The sequence below is a fragment of the Stegastes partitus genome, unplaced genomic scaffold (assembly GCF_000690725.1).
Source record: "Stegastes partitus isolate 25-593 unplaced genomic scaffold, Stegastes_partitus-1.0.2 Scaffold464, whole genome shotgun sequence".
NCBI lineage: Eukaryota > Metazoa > Chordata > Actinopteri > Pomacentridae > Stegastes > Stegastes partitus.
In genome coordinates, this window is record NW_007578195.1 from 13,231 (window position 1) to 29,552 (window position 16,322).

Sequence of the window (16,322 nt, forward strand, 5' to 3'; positions counted from 1 at the left end):
GCAGCAGCAAAACCACCCGGAAAGCTTGACTGCATAAGAGCACAGCATTAGAACTGTCACAGGAAAAACTTGAGTCTGTAATTATAATTTTCATCCACTGACTGTAGCATGTTTCTCCACTGAACCCTGCCCTTGGCAGTAATTTAGTTTTGACTCACACTGTTGAACATGATGTACCAATCCACTGGCACGCAACATGCCACACAGAGGCCCTCCATTATTTCCATGACAAAGCGAACAGCTGACATATTAGTCAACTTTGAAGGAAACACCGAAAACAAACATCCATATTTTTTTTGTATTTATTACAAAAGACAATTACAAAACTTTGGCAAGATTGTGAATCAACAATTGCATTTGTATAAAAATACATTCGTTTTTTTCAGTGCGTTGCCACTGAAGTTGCACAGCTGACCCTGAAGACTTCTCTGATACTCCTGACAGTCTTTTTTGGAAGTTGAGGAGAAAACATAATCCACGAGTCAGTTTTTGGAATGTTCTTTGTCCCTACATTTCAGTGGCACCTCCAGCTTTAGGCTCGACCCCACAGCACCGAGGCATCTGGCTCCCATCACAGTCCACATGGCTCAGGGGTCTCCATCTCCTCCCCTCCTCCTCTTGTTTAGCAGCTGGGAGAGCTGATCTATGAGCTTCGTGCAGTTTTAGAAGCAAACTGCAACATCCTATTTTATCACTGAAGTCGACTACCACAGCTATCTTACGCTTCAGTGCCTTGAGCCACGCATTAAAACAACACAGCTCTTGGAATTTATCCACATACAATCCAACCGTTTTTGTTCTAAGTTCTTTCACAATACATTCAGCTCTATCCAGCTCTCCGAGAGAACAACTCCCTGAAACTCTCATGCAATCCTCAACTGCATATAATTAAGGCATACATATTTTCCCTTTTACATATTGTTACCTGCATGCATAAAATACATCTACATGTTCTTATTTCTGTTCCACCATCACACCTTTACATACAGTATGTGCTTCAGTAACAGTAGAAATCATCTCAGGCACACTGCAGTTGACTCACACAATGCATAGCAGTGGAAGTTGTTGTGTTGCTAGGCAAAGGGAAGTTCAAATCTGAGGACAATAATTGCACTTCTGTCTTCACGCCACTCAAAGACGACAATGTGCTTCTAAACATGTCAACTTATCAAGAGCGCTTTTGTTTTTTTTCAAACATTTGAACACCAGGTACAACTCCAACTGTCCACCTGATAAATATCAAGTGATCTCAACCCCCCCAAAATGTCCCGTCTCCTTAAATCTCAAAAACGTCTTCAAACGAGGGAATCATTGATTGGGAGGTATTTGTAGCTCGCCTCACCGGGAGCCAAAAAATCACTTGGGGAGGACAGGAACTGATGCAGAGAAGTTGCTTCTCTCTCTCAACAGAACAGGAAAGTTTCCACTTTACTGGACTGGAAACCAAGTGGCAGCTCCTCCACTAACATCCAGTTCCTGTGAGCTCCGTCTCCTGACCTCTCTGAGGCGCTCCAGTCCATCTCCACAACACTGGTTGGGACCAGGGATCAGAGAGAAGTAATCCAGGAGAAGACAAATCTCTTGATTTGTTTCAGTAACTAAGCTGCTTGACACTCAGGCAGGGCTCATGGTTCAACACGTCATGCAGCGAGGTCTCATGTTGATGGGCTGAGGGTTGGGGTCAATCTGTAGGCAAGAAACAAGGAGGTTAAGTAAGCAGTTTCACACTCAGCCTACAATCTGCCTACGGTTCATATTTGTTTTCATGCAGCTACGGTTATACAACTCAGCTGTGAGCTCAAGGGTTTCTTCTGCAGGGGAAACGATCTTAGCGTATTTGAAAATGTATCTCCACACAAACAGATCTTTGTAAGCTTCTACAAGTGCCAATCAAAGTCGGTGAACACTAGGTGCAGGTGGGTGTTGTTCCCAGCATTCGGCGACTCACCTCGCTGTACACTGGTGGAGGTCGGAAGCGAAACTCTTGGACAAAAGCCATGAGGGGTCGCTCCAGGATCCCACTTAGGTCTTCGGCCTGCTGTGGGACCGCCGCATTGTTGCGCTGCTCGGCCTCCTCCTCTGTCACAACAGAGCTGTAATCTGGAGGAGCTGCAGGGAAAGAGGCAGGATTAGTCCGCTGGTCTGGTCTGACTCAACAAAAGAGTGCAGGTCCAAACACTAAGCAGCTGAGTCATCACTGCAGTTAAAACTCTTAAAAGCCTGAATAACATTTAGTGCCTTTTGCGCTAACAAACACTGATTTCATCCAACATGAATCTCTGCTGAATCAAAACCTTTGTTTGTTTATACACTTTGGCATCTGACCCATGCAGCATTTGGCAGTCAGCGACTATAAAAAGCATACGAGGCAACAGGCACAAAAACAAAAGCAGTTTCTGAATTTATATGTATTCTCCAAGTCTGTCAGTGTGCTGGATTTTTCCTCTTGTAAAATATGCTGGCAGCTGCTCCTGCTTTGTTTGTGCTATAAGTAACAGTCTAGTCCCTGCAGCGTTACAGGACACTTACGCTCAGGCTGCTCGGGGATGGCCATGCGCAGCCACTCCAGGTTGACGCTGTACTGGCTGCTGACACTGGAGGTCCGGCTGCCGAAGGGATGGAGGGGGATGGTGCCGATGACGAGTGGCAGCTCCAGACACAGCTTGGATGTTCCGGGAACATCAACGCAAACCTGGTGGGAGTAAAGAAGGAGAACTTTCCGTGACATTTGTGCCAAGCGCAGATTTAGAAACAGAAGCAGTGTGCGTGGAAAGAGGAAATCTAAATGCATGAACAAAGCAGCTGCTGAGTGAGCTCACCTTGAGCATGTACTCCACTTTGATGATGCGACACTGCACGATGGATGGACCCACAGGTGGGATCTTGATGGCGCGACCGTGCCAGGTCTCCCGACATTTGGCGCCCACAATGTCGCCGCACAGCGTGGCCACCACCGAGCGCTTCTGCTTCATGGTGCCGCGGGCGATGAACGTCTGCGTCTGGGTGATGTAAGCTTTGGGCACAATTGACCTGGAGGTAGAGTTGTCGAACTCGGCGAAGACAGGGATCACCTCACCTGTGAAGAAGTGAGAAAGCACGTTAAGAAATGCAGACATTTCTTTAAAAAGGCCAAAAAAGATTGTGTTTATAGAGGAAGCGCTGGAGTCTCACCTGGTGTGTAGCCTTTGCGGTCGATCTTTGCGGTTACAGACACCTGTCCAAAGTTGCGGTACCATGCCCGTGCCATCTTATCCTTCGTACCAGCCTGCGGCGCCTGCAGATCATCACACCGAATGAGCAAAGGCCTCAAAACATCCAGAAAATCATGACGAGTGTAACAACACAATCATGAGACGTGAGGGCTGAGCTGCTCACCAATAAAGCTGGTGTGTTGATGTCGATGGGCTCAATGACTGTAAACTCCTTCTTGATTTTCTTAACGGTGGCCCACGGCCTGTGTAGCTTAACTTTGACCCAGTAACGGATGCTGCCATGTTTCCCCTCGAAGGAGGTGACCAGCGTCTCTTCTGGCAGCTGGAAGCTGAACGGAAACTCATGTCTGCCTGCAGGTAGAACCGTCACTTCACCGTTATCTGAAGGGAGGAGAGAAAAAAAAAATATTGAAGTTTAAGTTACAGGTTTATCAAGGTTTTCCAAGCTTTCCAAGGTTACAATTGTTGTTTGGTTTCTAAAAGCACAGGGCAGCGAGTGTAAATGCCACAGATGACCGGTGTATTTGTGGTGATGTCAGATAATTATCAGGAATAAGAGCATTAAGTTATATAACACTGATATAAAGTAAGCAGTTCAGCACAATGCCCTATCAGTTTCCTAATCTCTGCAGTGAGTCAGTGTCTGATTCTGTGTGCAACGCTTTCTACAAATGAATGGCAGCCAATTTCTATTTGTGAATGAGGAAAACAAGTACTGACAAAGCTGCTGCAAACTTAAGAAACTTTAGTGTTCTTTAGAGCAGATCTTTCACACACGACTCTTGCCGAAATAAAAATCTCTCTGTCTTTCTCTGCAATCACATGGTTTCAGTGCTCGCTCAGAGGGGCGGTTCCTGCTCCATTGTGCTGACTGAGAACATGTTTTCCTCAAGCTATATTCTACAGCCCGTCTGTGCTGCTCTGTTTTTTTCCCCCTCACTGTCTTGCTCGCGCAGGTCCAGGAACACGTGTTTGCGTTTAACAGACTCCATTTGTTTTGTGTGCTTTTGTTAGCTGGACTCTCCTGTTACATTTAAATAACAATACTGCCACTGTCAGACTCCCTTCACCGGTCAAGCGGGTTGGAATGAGCAAATCTTTTTAGTGCACAAACCATACTTAAACATTAAACTGACACTCATCAAGCCGTGAGTTTTTAGGCTGCTGGCTGCACATGGGTTTTCAAGCAGACAAACTGAACTGAGCAGGAAAACAACACAGAATCGACAAAAGGCCCGACTGTGAATTTCCTGTCTGTGCTTTAAACCAAAACAGCTCTGTGGCCCCAATGAATGAAGGCAGAAACCCGAGGCTACGTCACACGGCGGAGGAGAAAAACAACTCAGGATTTGCTTGGAACGAGGAAAAGAAAGTCTGGAGTCAGGACTGTTTTCCCACACAGCTGCTGCAGAATGCTAGACTTGCATTCAATGTCAAGCTAAGAGCAAAACTAACAGACAAATGAATGACTAGATGTCTGGAAGCTTGTTTTGTAAATCTGGATCTGGAGCAAGTAAAAGTGAAAACAAGGCAAAAGCAAGTAAAAGTGAAAATCCCCTGAAATTATGTGGATCAAGTAAAGTCCCCTCAAATCAGACTTTTCTTTCATTCAGCATGTTTTAAAAGCTTCAGTGGATTTTGTTTTTTGTGCATGTGAAGCAGGAACAAGTTTCTAAACCTGCAAGTGAGAAAAACAAGTACGGGAGGTTGCACTTCCAGAAACACTTCATAAGACTTTTACACAAGCAGAGAGAGCAGGACTGCTTTCATCATCCATTTAACTCTCACATCATGAAAACAACACTATTCCCCTGTTTGCAGACAAACAACTCGCCCAGTGTCCCCCAGACGGATGAACCACTTTCACTATTGTCTCTGTGGATCGTCGTCTGGTCAATGAGGAGACGTTTTTGTTTTTTTCTTTCCAGCTTTGACTAAAGTTTTACAGACACAGTGCTGGAGCCTGCACGCTGCCTGATGACTGACTGACTGACCTGCCTGCAGCAGCACCTCTCTGCGGTTCAGGTACTCCACTTCGTCGCTGTAGTTCTGGGTGTAGGCGGTGCTGGATCCGGCGGACCGGGACTCGGTCCAGTGCACTTTGGCGAACCCTTCGGCGTGGAGCTTGAGGGAGTCCACCCGGCTCTCCCCGGTCAGCTCCAGCACCACCCGGCCGGACACCACGTCGCTGCTGCTGAACACCGGAGGACAGTCCACCTCCGGGGAGTCGAAGACGATGTCAAACTTTTTCAACTTGTCGAAAATCATCTTTTTCTTTCTGCAAGTCCTCTTAGGAAGTGTTTGTCTTTTGCAGTCCTGTTAGAAGTGAGCTGCAGAGGATCCTGAGGTTTGCAGAGAACTTCTGCTCTGTTGTTTAAAGCTCCAAACTGTTGAGCGCTTTGGGAGGGCGGCCCTATTTGCAGGCTGAGAAAGTGGGCGGTGTTTGTGCATTTATTATGTAAGCCCTCAGGAGAGGGTTGAAGGCTGGGCGACGCTGCCTTCACGGACTCCCGCCTGGCACCGACGTTTTAGCGCTTCAGTGGTAAATAACACGTAACCTGTAGCCTGCAGCTGCTCCTTTGTTCGCTTAAAATTAATAAAACGTACCACAAAGGGTTTCAAGACGATTTTATTTTATTTGTATTTTTTGGTGGTTGCTACTGTTTTATTGCACCCCGCAGCTTTAAATATTCACATCTTCTTTTTCTTTCTTTGCACATTTACAAGCTTACATCTCACTACAGCTGGACAAACACATCCCAGCATGTCTGGACAAATGCTCCCAGATCATGATGTGTGGATGAGCAAAATACTGCAACCACAGAGGCAAACTAAAAGAAAAAAAAACCCATTCTGCACATTTCGGCTGGCATATCGTGTAAAATTCAGAGTGGCTAAACTTTATTTACCACTTTGTTTTGCTACTAGTGTGCAGCGCCCGTATTTCCAGACCGACCCTGAAGGCAGCATCATAAACACGCAGACTGGGTGTGGAGGCAGCAGAGAGGAAAACAGGGCCTGCTGATGATTGATGGTTACAGGTTCTTAGAAGAAAACAGGCGTACTGAGCATGCCTCAGTCTGGTAGAGGTCCTCCCTGCACAGCTCAGGGGAAAATAGTTTTATTCTGGACCAAAGCTGTTTGCGCCGCTTCTTCCATGTCGCTTTGAACATACTGTGACACAGCCACACATGAAAAACACTCAGTTATGCACAGAAATGTGCAACTCACTCCAACAAATCCCCTCATGAAAAACAACCAGTCGTTCTGCTTTCAGGAATAAAGCAACACCTTCGAGACATCACAGGAAAACTGCACGCTGGTGAACAAAGGCAACGTCTGCAAGAATCATATCATCCATTTGCAGAGTTTTCTCACACATTTAATTCAGTTCCAATGTGTCCAAACAAAGCCAGGAGTGTTTTTCAAAACTCCAGTCAATAAACTATCCGATCTCTGCTTCCTTTCTAAGCTGTGCTAGCTGGATGTCTTCATTCAATTCAAGAGCTTCCAGGAAAAAAATCAAGTCTGCTCTGTGAAAAACAAAGTTGTTTACGCCTTTGTTCCTCAGGATGAGGAGTCGGCTCTCCACTGCCACCAACTGGTGAGCCAAGCAACTAGTGCAGACAGCTGCAGGATAAACAGGATGCTGTTGCAGCTTGTACTGAGCTGGAGATGTTCATGAATGGAAAGGAAAAGTTGTAAAAGTCAGGGCAGATGTAGCTCAGAAAGGCGAAGCAGAGGGACATCTGTCCAGCCGAGGCTCACCTTAAAGTCTCTCCCTGCTGATGAGCGTAACGTCAGAAAGCACTGCAGCATCTTGCATGAACTCTTTTCTACATTCTTACAATAATCAGGGATCTTGTCATAGTTGAGATTTCAGTGAACCACTTTGCATCAATTTGTCAGTGTTTGCTTAAAATACATTCAAGAAGTTGTGTTCTGAGGAGAAACGAAGCACAGCTCGCCACCTGCTGGTGCTCAGGAGCTCTACCAGGACTCCCTGCATCCACACTGATAAGACCATGTGGTTCTCTGCACATAATGACCTGCCAGATAATCACTCCCACTGTGCAGATGACTCTGCATGATTACCCCAACTGTGGCTGAAAACACATCGAGCCCTGCTGCACACTAAAGCAAACATATTTATCCTTGTGAGCGTCTCTTTGTTTAGCCAAAAAGCTGCTGAGTACACAGAGCTGTAAGACAAACATTCACACTGAATCATCACATGCATGAGAGCGAAGAAAAGAAAACAGGGCCTGAGGAATTATGATTCTGAAACTGACAACTTCTAAATATGCATGAGCTCCTAAAACGCAACCAAAGCTCCCCGATGAAACCAGACCAGCCCTCAGAAACACGGCTGTGGTTCAAGAGGGAAAAAGTCATTCACAGAACATTCTGTTTCTGAAAAACTAAATGATAAATGAGCAGAAAAATGGCACACAGCAGCACAGCAGAATGAATGGAGAGCAGCTGCTGGCTGCAGGTGGGCGGAGCCAAGGAGAGCCACGTGTTGTTTTCCTCGTTGCCATGGTGACCCAGGCTGTATTTTTTTAAAACAGCCCCCCACCCCTTCCTCCTTCCTTCCTTTCTCCTCCGTCTTTCACTTTCTCCTTCATTTCTTGCTGCTGCTGCTCCCAACTATGTAAAACCCCCAAACAACATCCTTACTTCTGCATTTTGACGTTCACATTTCCTGCTCTGTTTGGGGCCAATTGAGCAAAATTACAAAGTCACAGGAAAACAAAATGTTCTGTTCATGGAAGGATTTGGGAAGTATGTCAGCAGGTTAAGGCTTTACAAAAACAGCACTGTTATTTCCTGGACAGATTCTGCAGATAACATTAGTATATAAAGAATGTCGGCCTGAGAGGCGTTTAAAGGCCAAAGTACCCATTTACTGACGGCAGGGCAGTAAAAGTAGTTGTCTAAAGCCTAGAAAACAAAGTAAGGTCCTCTGTGTATAAAGTCAAACACACTTCTATAGTATTCATTTTAATTATTAACATTTAATTAAATTATTATTAAGTTAAACCATATAGTTGCATGGAATTTTATATCTCAGTTGTAGTAATCTGTAGTTGAAGCAGCATTTGGCAAAGCAGTGGATCTAAACTGATGAGAAATGACATATCATTTTCATTATTGATGGGGGATGTGGATAGGTCTTATATTACATCAAATATTATTGCGATACATTTTTATGGAACTTAGAAATTGTTCATGAGCAAAATAACCAGACACAAATGTCATTTTTTGGTTAATCCAGAAAACTAAACACGAATCTGAGGATTTAAAACAAAAGTCAAATCTAAATCCCATACAGCCAATAAATCTGCCATAAAGCAAAACCATTAAGCAACATTAGCTACAGCATACAAATTGTGTATTTATGGTGCATTTACTGCAGGTTTGTAATGAGAGGAATTTCTGCTCTGTGTCAGTCCTCTCATCAGTCTCAACACCGACATCAGTTTTAATAACATATTGATCATTTTTAAACGGGACCGAGCAACAGCAGCACTGAAACAATTAGTCAGTCAACATTACATTGATTAGTACACTAATGCAATGTTGATCTTTGGTGTTTGGAAAATATCAGCTCAGGCTCTGGTTAATTGTATTGTACCAATATTGTAAAGTCTAAACAATAAATATAAAAAAATATGGTAAATGACTCATTAGAAGTATTTGTTTGTTGCCACCTTTAAAGTTCAGCATCTAAATGAATGGGTTACGTTGTCGTATTTTAACATTAGGCTGGACACAGGCTGCATTTTAATACCAACATGCAGCAGGAAATGGCATTTTTAAAATCCACTTCCTTGTAACTGGTTTTGACTGTTGTCTGCCAAAAAAACAAAAACAACAACAACAGCTCACATTCTGCTGTTATCTCAGTCTCCACATGTGGCATCTACCTGTCGGACCATCATGGGCAGTCAAAGCAACAATAATGTTTACAGACCATCTAATGAAACATTAACTAGTGTCTACAGTATATTTACTCGCCTACCATGGCCTATATTTTCTCTGACTTTAACCTGCCTGGTACCGTCCACTCTGGGGGAATACTTTGACAGCGTTACGTCCTGTACAGCACAACACGGCAGCGAACCAGTCGTGTATATTTGGACTCGGCACTAATGGATTTGTGTTTAATGTCAAGACTGCGTTATCTGGCCGATCTATCTAGACTCTCTCCCAGGTTTCCATGCAACACATTTGGCCCAGGTGGCTTCATTTTGCAAACCGCAGCGACTACAAGACACAGCGGCTACCAGCTGGCAGATCAGCAGTTTTTCACCACATTATTCACAACAGAGAGGGAACTTTTTCCTCCAACGGCAGCAAAACATACTGAAATGCAAGTCGCTGGGTTCATTTATCACACATTTTATTTTAAGTGGGGGACAAAAGAAAGAGAAAAGAACAACTACAAAAAGACGGGGACAGATGATATAAATATCTCTGAATAGAAGTGCAGGTGTTTTTTTTCTGCTTTTTCAAACAGTCATAGTGAACGGTTTGGTCTGTGCTCTACAAACGAACTCGCTGATCAGTCCCTGTTTAAGTCTGTTCACTGAATAGGCACCATTAAAAGACTTTTATTTTGTTAAATAACTAAGGAGGCCTTTGGTTAAAAATTCAACCCCTTCTTACTCGCAAAACACTATACAGCAATCCAGAATCAGAGCATGTTGTGTAGCAAGAGAATCATGACAAACTTGTGATAAGCAATCTGATCAGCTGCAACTATAATTCAAACGGGTTGCACTTATTATTACTACAGTCGGATTGATTATTAAACCCTGAATCAGCATAATATTGCTCACTTCAGGGAACTAGGGTCACACGCAGCTTTCACCACTGACCTCGGATCAGATGCTGTCTCTTCTTGAAGTACGTGATCTTGGAGGTGTAGTCGTTGTAGACCGAGTTCATGCCGCGGTTCTCCAGCCAGTGTGCCGTGGCCACCCCTCTTCCCTGCACCTTCATGGAGTGCACTCTGGTGTCCCTGCGGAGCTCCAGGACCACCTGGCCGGACACCACCTCCCCTCCAGTGAACGCCGCATCAGCCGGACCGTCCAGCTCCAGGCTGAAAGACTTTATGGAGTTCAGAGTCATTCCTGTGTGTGAAGACAGGACACGAGTACATAAAACAGACACAATTTGACAAGGCTGAGGGGCAAAGTCACACAAACTAGCACGGTTTGCAGTAATGTCACAAGTGTGTGTGGAAGCGGTTCTCAGGTGCTGTGAGGCAAATAGCCAAAGCCAGCTGGAGGCATACGTGATAATAAGTGTCTAGGGGTCCTGTGGACACCAAGGGATTATAACACAAACAGATTATATATCCAAACTTCTTTATTCACCTTTTAAATTATACTATGCAATGGCTTAGGACTGATGACGTGATTAAACAGAACCCAGAGCCAAAAATATTGCTAATTTTTGCTGTTTTCTCTGAGGGATATCATTCTTAGGGTGGGGTTGGGTGGATCTACTGAGGGTCTCTGCCATGTACTGAACTGAAGACGGTTTTTATTTTCTTTAAACTCATTTTAGAAATGCTTATTAACAATATAATATTACATTACAATATTTTTCTTTCTTTTTTTTTTATTTATTTATTTTTTTAGATGAGCTTTAGATCAAACCTGAGTAAAGGACTCGCTTAAAAAATAATAATATTTAAAAAAAACAGCTGTGTGCACTGGCCTGTTTTGCTGGCATTTAACATCATTATTTTTTATACCTGCTTCTTCAATAAGTTCACCTGTGTGGTGGATATTTCTTGTTATATGCAAACGCTACTTTCAATGCAGAATATGTAAATACTGCTGTCAAAACTGTCACGATCATATGAACAGAAACAGCTCTGTCACTCGGTGATTATTTCCTCCAGGTCTAATAATATCATCTTGTTTTCTGTGATGCGGGTCAGTGCGCTGAAAGGCTGTCAGCCAATCACCACCGAGAACCGGAACTACGTTTTATGATCACAAAGTGTGAAACTCACCGACCGGTCAGGAGGTGAAGCGGTCTGTCCGAGCGAGCCTTCAGCGGGATAAGCTCCGTGTTCAGTCCGACTGGACGTTCAGTGGAGGCTCGGCCTTTATAAACGGCGGCAGGTTTCAACGCCCAGAAACACAGCAGCTCCGCGTTTTACACCAATGACTGCGAGCACATGCTGCTTCCGCCCGCCCACCGAGCCACGGCGGAGGAGGAGGCGGAGGACCCGAGGTCAAGCTGCACGTTCCAGCACGGCGACTTTCCGGCTACACCTTCATATTTGAACTGCAGTGACCATCTATGTTATTGTTTACATGTAGGACGAGCATTGCTAAAACGGGACACTTTATGAAAAGCTGTGAAAATAAAGCTGCCACCATCAAAATATTTTGTTTTAATTGAAAAACACCATGTCCACCACATAGGCCTACTTAAACATCCACTTTAAAAACATGCATTCAATATTTATCTATATTATCATTCAAGTCAAAAGCAGAAGTAAAATAGCAGCAATCAGCCAGAGCTTGTTGTTGGTGGGACACTTTAAGCAGGCTAGCTAACACATGGCTATGCTAGCTCATTGTAGCCTACTTCCCTTTATCAGGCGAGGAACCATATATGGTAACTTCCATAGGCTTTAAAAATGGCAGGGGGTCGAATCACGTGACTTCATCCAGCCAATCAGCGAAGTCACTATGGCCTCTGACCAATCAGGAGTGAGCCAGAGTAATAGTTTGACACAAGTGTCATAAGCTGCTTAGGAAATAAATGTTCCTTCATCTTTATATGTGTATTTTTTACAATAATTTATCCACAAATTGTTTGGATTCTTTTTTTTTTTTTTGTCCAAATGAGATATCATGCATTGTGATATAGAGAAAAAATAAAGAGGATAAGTAATGCCAATACTTTAATATCTTTAAATAATCATCAATGAAAATATAATAACGCATTGAAATACTTGTATGAACCATTAATAAGTACTAAACATTTTGTACTCTTGTACTCTGCTGTTTTGACCATGGCCACCACATTGGCCCACTTTTTAAAATAATTCAATGTCTTATATTTCTTTAAATAATTATATGAAAGTTATCATACGAAGTAAAATAGCTACACATAGCTAGGCAGAGCTTTTTATTGCTGTGACGTTTTAGGTAGGCTAGCTAATCTGTGGTCCATCTTAGTTTAATTTCATCAAGCTAGCTGATAACATCTTTAAAATAATTGTTGATCCAGTTTAGATGATTGCTTTGTTTGATGACAGTGTATTTTGTGATACATTTTGACAGTATCGATATGCAATCTGCAAAATAGGACACTAACAAAATTAGCAGAGCAAAGGGGGTGTATTATGGATTCTTAGTGATTTTAATTCATAAGCTATTTTTTATAGGATTAACCATTTCAATGCCAGACTGCTGTGTCATTTCTTTTATCACTGTGATTCTGGCCTTTTCAGCAACACACGAGCATTGGTTCTGTGTTTTGTTATATATTCCTTGAAAAGTTATTTATTGTAAATTTGCCACGTGTCCCATGTTAACAATATTCACAACCTCAGAAAATGATGCCATTGATGCCAATGAACTCGAGGGAGTTCACTGAAGTACAGTTGACCCTTTACTCTGTTGTTTTTTTTAACATAGGCTTTTATTTTGAAGGTCTGTCTCAGCTAAAACAGTAAATGCTTATAAATTACTTTTTTTTTTCTTTTCCTCGTTGTAAATACAAGAGAGTATTACACTCAACTTCTGTAAAACATATACTTCACAAAGCAAGGGAGAAAAAAAGAAAAGAATCAAACAATATTAACCCCCAGTACAAAAAGTAAAAGGTGGTGACTACAGTCATGTGCATCAGCACTCACATGACAACCATGTCACATGTTGACCCAAATTTTAGGTTTGTGCTCATGACATGATCAGATTACTGAAGATGTTGCTTTTGTAAAACGTTTTTTCTTTTCAGCTTTACATAAGTTTATCAGTTAAGTTTAAAATTCCATGAGTTAAACAGATCAAATCAAAGGAGGATTCAGAGAGAAATAAATTAACTTTGTGCTATTTCTTATTGTCACATCACCATAATGTCCATACCGTGTTTGTGTATTTAATTTCGCTAAGACATTTGCATGTTTTGTGCCGAAATATCTACAACAGTATTGTTCAAGGTCAGAGCTGTGTCCTTGGCTGGACCTGCCTGCTCACTCAATGATGTAGATAGTTTTTAAAAGACCAGACGCACAAAAAAAATTATCCTTTCTTCATACATTTAATTGTCTTTAGTTAAAATGTCATCTGTGTTTGGTATGTTTCTTGGTGCAACAAACACAAACTGTCCAGTCTGTTCTGTGTAATCTAACATTAAACTATGATTTTTTTTTTTCTCTCTGTACCCCTTGGACCTGAATGTGGACTTATTAGCCAGGTAACATTCCAGTCCATACCTGGACTGCTGACTTTTCACCAGGTTGATGACCTCCAGATTCCGTTTATTTACATCTGCTTCCCTACATGCCAAGCTTTTTTTTTATTTTTATCAGCAGAGCCTGCATCTCTGGGTCAAGGCTGTGTTATTGCTACAACATAGATTGTTTTTGTGGAGTTTTGTGGTCAGTCATGCTTGAAGGAGAGGATGAAAATCTTTCTGCGAAAAAGACCGTCTTCACCACTTGACACACAGTAAACAGGCCGAAAGCAGGACAGTCAAGTTGGAGGCTGTCTCCCCTGACAGGCGAGGCTAAAGGTTTATGTTTAAGCCACCTAACTGCTAAAGCTGCACTTGCACACTGCTTCAACATTTCACACTGCACTGTTCTTGGTAAGAGTTTATTTATTTATCAGCCCAGAAAGATTATGAGAATTCCTCTGCAGTTCATTGAAAAACCCACAACACAGAGAGATGATGTGACAGAATGGTTTAGGTTGAATAGGTGCTTCACATTTAAAGGATTTATAATTTCTAAAGAGCTGCAGGATGAGGGTTAAAGGCCTCCATGTGAATAGGACAACAGCACACTTCTTTTGTAGCAGGTTTTTGAAATCATTTACCTCATACTAGAGTTCAAGGAGTTCATATACTGCCTTTCATATACTGGATGTTTCAGTCACCCTCTGAGGATGCTATGTGAGAACACTTTCTCAGGTAACTCACTTATTTAAAAAAAAAACATACATGGCTTAATGATTTTAGAAAGTGGTTTTATTTAATTAATAACACACAGTCTCTTGTTATAAAGAACAAACTGTCACACAAAGGACATTAGCTTCATGGCACTGAATCAAGAAGAACTGACAACTCATGTAAGCTGAGACCCGAACTGGCTTCTGTGTGATCAAACTGTTGCTCTGGTTAACACTTACTTAAGTATCTGGGGGTTTCTATTGATAACACATTAACCTGGAGCGCACATGTTGAGCACTTGTGCAGTAGACTGCAGCAATGACTGTATTTCCTGCGTCGCTTAAGACTCCATGGGGTAGATAAAAAGATCCTGATAATCTTCTACCATGCAGTGCTGGAGAGTGTGGTCAGGTACAGCATCACAGCTTGGTACGGCAGCCTCTCTGTTCAGCTGAAAAACAAGCTGCTGCGTATAGTCCACACTGTGTGAAAACTCATAGGTGAGCAGGAGCACCCCTCCTTACTAGACACCTATGAACAGGCCGCTCTGCGCCTGGCCAACAAGATCCTGAGTGATCCATCACATGCTCTGTACTCAGAGTATGAGTGGTTGCCTTCTGGACGAAGGCTCAGAGTCCCACACTGACGATCGAACAAGTTTAAAAAGTCATTTGTTCAGTCTGGTTAATTAATAAGTAAAATAGCTCTAAATGGGTTTTTTTTGTTTGTTTGTTTGTTTGTTTTTTTTAAAGTGCCATGTCTTTGGACTCATGAAATTAGACTCGGATATTCATTTTATTCTGCTTTTTTTTTATTAATGCATATATTTATTTATTCTATGTATTAACTGTGTCTTCCCTGTTTGTGTCTGTTTGTGTTGCTGCAGCATGGCTGAAATAGCCCAAGACAGATTTCCCACACCTGGGACAATAAAGTTAATCTTGAATCTTAATTACCTGCATAATGTGTTGTTCTGTGTAACTGCATGTGAGAGTTCTTTCATGTGAATTTCACTATCATCACTACTAAATGACAAAGAGCTTCATTCACATCGTGAAACACTAAAACAACAAACTCAGAAATAAATCTAGAGCGTGTCAGATGTATGGAATGTTGTGCATATTTCAAATGTAACTGTAAAAACTTTACAAACTATTCTTGACTCACGGCGTGACTTTATGCCTTTAATTAGGAGCAAGGCAGCGAGCCAGTGACCAAGCTGTGATTGTCGGTCAGTGCAGGACAAAGTGAGTGACCAACTAGCTGCAGCTGGGATGCTGCAGGGTCCCAGGTTTGGCTGTGTGGCTCTCACCGGTGCTGAAATGTGGATGGGCCAATGGAAACCTGATGTTGCTCTATTTGATTAACAGAGAGAGAAAAAACAATATAGTCAATGTTCATATAATAGTGCACTGAGTAAAGACAAAAATGAAAATACAATCTGTACACTGTTGTCTGTAATAACATTATTGTTATTACTAGACAGCAACTCTTTTCCCCACTACAGTCTGTCACTAAATAAAAGCAGCAGAATTTGATGTTTAATTTTGGAATTCCTCACCACTGAATGCGAGCGTCTAGACGTGCAGACTGTGGGATGGCCGAAGGACGCAGCATGGGTCGTCTGCCTTTCCACGATCTTCACAGGATCACCCATAGGCACCCGAGAGGAGCGCTGAAAGAAAAAACAGTCACAGCTACGGTCTCTTGCAGATAAAACTCGTTTCCCGGAAAGCTTCATAACAAGGTCAATAGCCTTGTCACGTTTGTGTCTAGTAAAAGCTGATAGTGCTGGTACTCCAGTTCAACGTGTTGTAGGTAAAGATGGTTACACTTTTTCAAACAAATCACAGAGGGTAGATGTTAAATCTACTCGTTTGTCATAACTCACACCTACACCATGCAGTGTAAAGGTATGAGAAAATAAAATGTGCACGTACAATGTACACATAGGTGATA

At 42.5% G+C, this 16,322-nt stretch overlaps 1 protein-coding gene across 2 annotated transcripts; it reads right to left on the reverse strand.

The window, feature by feature from the left end:
- Positions 1-286: 286 nt before the first annotated feature.
- arrdc2 (arrestin domain containing 2) lies at positions 287-11,324 on the reverse strand. Of its 2 annotated transcripts, XM_008286673.1 has the most exons (8): positions 11,245-11,324; positions 10,097-10,351; positions 3,376-3,593; positions 3,172-3,274; positions 2,820-3,076; positions 2,530-2,692; positions 1,949-2,109; positions 287-1,686 (listed from the first exon to the last, which is right to left on the reverse strand). In XM_008286673.1, the coding sequence occupies exons 2-8, from the start codon at positions 10,347-10,349 to the stop codon at positions 1,633-1,635; spliced, it is 1,209 nt and encodes a 402-aa protein (XP_008284895.1). In that variant the 5' UTR covers positions 10,350-10,351; positions 11,245-11,324; the 3' UTR covers positions 287-1,632. The 2 variants fall into 2 exon arrangements, with proteins under 2 accessions (XP_008284895.1, XP_008284894.1); XM_008286672.1 differs by lacking the exons at positions 10,097-10,351; positions 11,245-11,324 and adding an exon at positions 5,207-5,625.
- Between the last annotated feature and the right edge of the window lie 4,998 nt (positions 11,325-16,322).